This window comes from Octopus bimaculoides, chromosome 4 (genome assembly GCF_001194135.2).
Source record: "Octopus bimaculoides isolate UCB-OBI-ISO-001 chromosome 4, ASM119413v2, whole genome shotgun sequence".
NCBI lineage: Eukaryota > Metazoa > Mollusca > Cephalopoda > Octopoda > Octopodidae > Octopus > Octopus bimaculoides.
The window spans coordinates 129744904-129752015 of record NC_068984.1 but is presented as its reverse complement, the minus strand read 5'-3'; the positions used below and the strand labels follow the sequence as shown (position 1 = coordinate 129752015).

The 7112-nt window shown below is 36.5% G+C and overlaps 1 protein-coding gene across 1 annotated transcript in view; it reads right to left on the bottom strand.

The window, feature by feature from the left end:
* The window catches only part of LOC106872486 (uncharacterized), a 56089-nt gene that overhangs the window by 7859 nt on the left and 41118 nt on the right, over positions 1-7112 (bottom strand). The window contains exons 6-9 of the mRNA XM_014919501.2: positions 4473-4566; positions 2813-2876; positions 1512-1558; positions 54-295 (exon numbers count right to left, since the gene is read on the bottom strand). Coding sequence (XP_014774987.2) covers positions 54-295; positions 1512-1558; positions 2813-2876; positions 4473-4566 — 447 coding nt within the window. The remainder of the gene's footprint in view (positions 1-53; positions 296-1511; positions 1559-2812; positions 2877-4472; positions 4567-7112) is intronic.

Sequence of the window (7112 nt, the reverse complement as noted above, 5' to 3'; positions counted from 1 at the left end):
AAAAAAAAAAAAAAAAAAAAAAAAAAGGTGTCAGTTCTGACCCCATTTCATACCAATCCTTTAACATCTCTGATTCTATCTTCGGTCCTTTCAGTTTGAAAATATAATAGACCAATAGCTATCCCTAAAGAAATCGTCCGAAATATTTCAAATTTTGAAACAATTCTGGATTTTGATTGTTTGAAATTTCTCCATGCTAGCCAGCGGAACTGTGTCCAAAATGACGTTGGCCATTTTTCTGTGTCTTCTTCCTGTGGTGAAATTAAAAGCGTTACTTCTCCATTAGGGCTGGGACCTGAAACAGACCACATGAAAATAAGAGGTGAGGATTGTTATTATAACACGCGTCCATGTGTCTTTAATATAGATCTGTATTAAAATCATGGCAAAAACAGATTGTATATTGATGATATTCACTCAAGTAAAAACTAGGTTGCTTTGTATAGAACTTCAGTAACAAAAATCAGTTGTATGACTAATACATGAAAATCGTGTGCAAGAGATCTCATTATTACAACAACCAGTTGCTATTATAAATGTCAAGTCATGCAAATACATATTGCATGTGGATGTAACTTTCTTGAATAAATAGTTGTATGTTTGGTCTTCTGAGCTTGCAGACTGGTTACAAACATGTCTGAGAAATAATAAGAGGCTACTGCAGTACAATGAAGTGTAAAGGTTATAATTGAGAAATAGTGATTAGAAGGGGGTGACAGTACAACTTATTTACTAATATTTTTGTTTAAATTCACTGCTTTTGTTTCAATTTACAATTTATTACTAATATTTTTGTTTAAATTCACTGGTTTTGTTTCAACTGATTTTGAAAATTATGAAGAATTTAATAAGAACCAGGGACAGTCTTAGACAAGTTGGTATCAAAAAGGTTAAGAGAAAGTTGTGGAGAAGTAAGGAAACATACAAAAAGAGTGGGTGAAAGTGTGTGACCTAGTGGCTGTGTTGTTGCACTCACGGTCATGAGATTGTGGTTTTAATTCCTGGACCAGGTTGTGCATTGTGTTCTAAAGTAAAACACTTCATTTCACATTGCTCCAGTCCACTCAGCTGTAAATGAATTTATTACTCTTCTTATTTTAACTCATGTCCATTGCCTGTAAATCTTTTGTCACACATCTGTGACCTCTTCAGCAACACTTTTCGTTTTCATGTGTGTTCTTGCTCCACTTACCCCATTCTGTTCTTCTAAGGTGTGTATCCTTATGTGTGTGTGTGTGTGAAGAATAAGGACACTTATTTGAGGATGAGGGGGAAAGCTACCTCAACTGAAATCGAACCTGAGTATTTAGCTGGTGTTTTATTTCATTGGTGGAATGATGGACAGCAAATGAACAAAGGTATGAAGGTAAAGTTGACCCTGGCAGGATCTGAACCCAGAGCATAAAAAGATACAACTAAATACTACTAAGAATTTTGTCAGATGCTATACTAATTCTGATAATTTACAGCTGCACTTTATTCTGTTAGCATAATGACTTAATTAAGTTTACCTTCATCATTCTCTGTGGCAATGCTGTCTGAGTATAATGAGTTCTGGCTAGAAAGAGAAAGATAATCATTGACACAATACTCTCACTGGCCACAAATATAATTCAAGGAGCTGGAGATGAAAACAAAAGCAAGATGGAATTAAAAATTGATTAATGAAGAATTAGAAAAAAAAAAGGAAACATAAATTAACATAAAATATTGCACGTGAAAAATCATTCGAGCGAGGTCATTGCCAGTGCCGCTGGACTGGCTCCTGTGCAGGTGGCACGTAAAAAACACCATTTTGAGTGTGGCCGTTGCCAGTACCGCCTGACTGGCCCTCATGCCAGTGGCACGTAAAAGCACCCACTACACTCTCGGAGTGGTTGGCATTAGGAAGGGCATCCAGCTGTAGAAACTCTGCCAGATCAGTTTGGAGCCTGGTGGTGCAGCCATCTGGTTTGCCAGTCCTCAGTCAAATCGTCCAACCCATGCTAGCATGGAAAGCGGACGTTAAACAATGATGATGATGATGATGATGATGATGATGATGATGACTGGTTTCAAATTTTGGCACAAGATCTACAAGTTCAGTGGAGTGGGGGTAAGCTGATTACATTGACCCCAGGGCTCAACTGGCACTTATTTTAATCGACTCTGAAAGGATGAATGGTAAAGTCAACCTCGGTGGAATTTGAACTCAGAATGTAAAGATGGACGAAATGCTGCTAACCATTTTGTCTGATGTGCTAATGATTGAGCCAGCTCACCACCCTAATTAACATAAAATATTGACAGAAATTCAGCTCACTTCAAAGTACAAAAGTTTGTATCACAGAGCCATGGCTAGTCTCAATCAGGTTGGTATCAAATGGGTTAAATAACACCAACAACAACAACCTCATAAGTATGGGAGGAATTTGAAAAGCAATGGGCATTGCTCTTCTTTAGATTAAAGAGAAAGCAAAAATAATAAAATGCTATGTAATTCTTTAAAATTTTGGTTCAAAACCAGAAATTTTAGGAGGGCTTAGTCAATTATGTTGACCCAGTACTTGACTGGTACTTTATTTATTGACCCCCAAAAGGATTAAAAGCAAAGATGACCTCAGGGTATTTGAACCTATGACATAACAGGCCAGAATGAATAGCTACCAAGAATTTTTGTCTGATACGCTAATGATTCTGCCAGCTCACCACTTAAAATAAATTGCTTCAAAATACCATTTAGTAATGAGTGTCTAAAAATAGATAATAGCTAAGAAACATCCATCTCTATTGTATCAGGGACCCAACAAACCAATGTAAACATGGTTCTTACTTGGCTTCCTGAGCATATTCTATTAATTTCAACACCTTCTGACTATGGCCCTGGACAGAATCCACTGAAATGGAACAGAAAAAAAAATTAATAAAATAAAATGAAATGAAATAAATAAGAAATGTACGAAACAATAAAAGTAAAAAATATTTCATTTCTTCAACATGTCAGTGCCTGTACTTACATACAGAACAAATTGTTCTTGGCACTCCGTCGCTTACGACGTCGAGGGTTCCACTTGATCTGATCAACGGAACAGCTTGCTCACGAAATTAACGTGCAAGTGGCTGAGCACTCCACAGACACGTGTACCCTTAATGTAGTTCTCGGGGATATTCAGCGTGACACAGTGTGACAAGGCTGACCCTTTGAAATACAAGCACAACAGAAACAGGAAGTAAGAGTGAGAGAAAGTTGTGGTGAAAGAGTACAGCAGGGTTCGCCACCATCCCCTGCCGGAGCCTCGTGGAGCTTTAGGTGTTTTCGTTCAATAAACACTCACAACGCCTGGTCTGGGAATCGAAACCGCGATCCTATGACTGCGAGTCCGCTGCCCTAACCACTGGGCCATTGCGCCTCCACTCAAAACATAAACCTAGAGGAAATGCCACTAAGCATTTTGTCTAACATACAAACGATTCTGCCAACACACCACCATCATTAATATTAATAATAACTAAGGCAGTAAGTTGGCAGAATCGTTAGCACACCAGGCAAAATGTTTAGTGGCAGTTCATTCATCTTTACTTTCTGAGTTCAAATTCTGCTGAGGTCAAATTTGCCTTTCATCCTTCCAGGGTCGGTAAAATATGTACCAGTTGGACACTGGAGTTGATGCAATTGACTTATCCCACTCCAAAAGTTGGTGGCTGTTTGCCAAAATTTGAAACCAATATTAATAACTAGATTCTCATTTTGGCACAAGGCCAGCAATTTTGAGGGGTGGCGATTAGTGAATACCATCAACCCCAGTACATGACTGGTACTTTATTTTATAAATCCTGAAAGGATGAAAGCAAATTTGACCTCAGCAGCATTTGAAGTCAGAACATAAAAAGCAGAACCAAACACAGCAAAGCACTCTTTTTAACACTTTAATGAATCTACCAGATCAATGACTTATAATTGTTACCAATAATTCTTTCTTTTATACACAGAAACCCTGAAATATTTGGGGGTGAGGCCTAGTTGTTTACATCAACCCTAACACCTACTTGGTACTTATTTTATTAACCCCAAAAGAATGAAAGACAAAGTCAATCTGGGCAGAATTTGAGCTCAGAACGTAAAGACAGATGAAATGTCACTTAGCATTTCATCTGGCATGCTAACGATTCTGCCAGCTCATCCACCTTATAATTATTATCATTAATAATGCTTTCTACATTGGTACAAGACCAGACAATTTTAGCTTGGTTGATTAATTCACAAATGTTCTCTCTTGGGTTTATAAACTCAAAAGCAAAAGTACTTTCTTATATAGAATTAATTTATATTCTCTATAGAATATTACACACTTTTCCTTGTAGTGATATTGGAAGTCTGGCAACCAGGTTTGGAAGAGGTTGTAAAATGGAGGCCTAGAGACATGCAAGTTATTCTGCAGTCACCCACCTCTCAATGTTAAAAAAAAGAAACAATAAGAAGACATAAAGCTTACAGATAAAGTCAGCAGGGTTGTAGTGTTCAGCACAGTGTAGACCACACTGTGAAAAAACATCTAGAGTGTTCTTTGCTTCTCCGTGATATACAATCTAAATTGAGAAGATAGAAGGAGAAAACAATATAATGTTAAAGATCAAATTATGGAACATATGTTGAGAGAACAGGACAGAAATTAAGGAGATTTAGCAGGTGTAAAATGTCAGAGAAGGTGTAAAAATGCTAGGAAAAGTGCAAAGAAATGTTAAGAAAGATGTAGAAATGTTGAGACACATGTAGAGATGTCAAGTAAACTGCAGTGATGTCAAAACAGATGTAGAGATGTCAAGAAAGTTGTAGTGATGCCAGAACAGATATGGAGATGTCAAGTAAACTGCAGTGATGTCAAAACAGATGTAGATATGTCAAGAAAGTTGTAGTGATGTCAAAACAGATGTAGAGATGTCAAGAAAGTTGTAGTGATGCCAAAACAGATTAGAGATGTCAAGAAAGCTGTAGTGATGTCAAAACAGATGTGGAGATGTCAAGAAAGTTGTAGTGATGTCAAAATATGTAGAAAAGTCAAGAAAACTGTAGTGATGTCAAAATATGTAGAAAAGTCAAGAAAGCTGTAGTGATGTTAAAATATGTAGAAAAGTCAAGAAAGCTGTAGTGTTGTCAAACAGATGTAGTGATATCAAGACATATATTGAAATATTTGGACAGATACAATGATGTCAGGATAGAGATGACAGAGGAAACGTAAAAATGAAAATAAATAAATAAATAAAAGTGAACAGATATGAGACTAACATTTAACAACTATATAGGTGAAATATATCCACAAGACATATATAGCAACAAAATCTTCTTTCGATCACACTCTATCATCTTTTAAAAAGGATACATTGTATATTGTAGTCCCAGATACACTGTGCCTGAAAAAAAGACAGGATGGTCAAAGTTGGAGCACCCTTATTCAATGGTCTGCTCAATCAGAGCAGAACAGGGGCTAAACAACAATATATATACAGGTGGCTGATATGAAATAACTATCTTTGTTTGGGGACTGATTTCAGTTAATCATAAGAGCCACAACAGCTTTGCACTACCATTATAGAAGGCACACGGTAATTTTCGTGGTTTTCTTTTGATTATTGTAATTCCTGTTTCCTTTTTATATATTTCATTTCATATTATGCTTTGTACTCAGCTAACACTTTATAAGTATATGTATATTGATTTCTGACACCAGATTAATAGTATCACTATACCTAAGCAACATCTTAAAATATATATACATGTGTGTGTGTGCGTGTGTGTGCATGCGTGCATGTGTGTATGCATGCATGCATGTATGTATGTATGTATGTATGTATGTATGTATGTATGTATGTATGTATGTATGTATCATCATCATCATCATCGTTTAACGTCCGCTTTCCATGCTAGCATGGGTTGGACGATTTGACTGAGGACTGGTGAAACCGGATGGCAACACCAGGCTCCAATCTGATTTGGCAGAGTTTCTACAGCTGGATGCCCTTCCTAACGCCAACCACTCAGAGAGTGTAGTGGGTGCTTTTACGTGCCACTGACACGAAGGCCAGTCAGGCAGTACTGGCAACGGCCACGCTCAAAATGGTGTATGTATGTATGTATGTATGTATGTATGTATGTATGTAAGCATGTATATAAGTATGATTGAACAAATGATTTATTGGAAGCAGACACTTCAGAAATTGTTATTCCAATTTTCTCATGGCTAATCATTAGATGAGTAAAATAGGACACAAAATCTGATAGATAATGAGGGTACAGTAAAAAGGGCTTTGAATATCAAAGCAAATGCTGGGGGTTACTGTTTAACAATGCAACCATTTTTCATTTTTCTTGAAGAGTAACATTTAATGCTTAGTGTTACACAGATAGGGATAATTAATGTTATTTCAATATGGTAGCTATAAGAACATATACAAGGGGGTACTGGAAATTTCCAGGCTTTAAGGGTGTTGCGAAAGGCCTGGTTGAAGGCCCAACCTTCTGAGTTCTTTTACAGGGCTTAGAAAAACTGAAGGACTGCTGCAATGAGTGTGTGAATCTGAGAGGGGAATATGTTGAATAAAATCATAATTAACTGATCCTCCTGTGTTTTCTTTTACCCAAAGCCAGGAACCTTTCAGCACCCCCTCATAGGTGCATAAATGCATATAAGAAAAGACAAATTTTATTGGTGTTTGGATGTAAAAAATAATAACTGTACAAAGGAAATAACTTGCAGTTATTAAGTGCCTTTAAAAGTGATAAACAAAAAGGTATTAAGCTCCATTCTTTTTAGAATTTACCATTTCACTCAACCATTTGGAAGCATACATGCAGTTATAAAGCAATTCTGATTGTTCATTCACTCTGTTGTTATTTTGAAATTATCTAATTAGCTTCTCACTTAAATAAAACTTTCAATATCAATTTGAATTAAAACTACCCTATTCTTAACGAATGCCATTATCGAGGATTAACCATTGAATTTTACACACATTAATCCTGTTTCTTTCAGAAATCAGATGTGTTTGGAAAGGCGTGTAGTAAATTTCTAATTAGATCTCTAGACTGTATATATATCATCATCATCATCATCATCATCATCGTTTAACGTCCG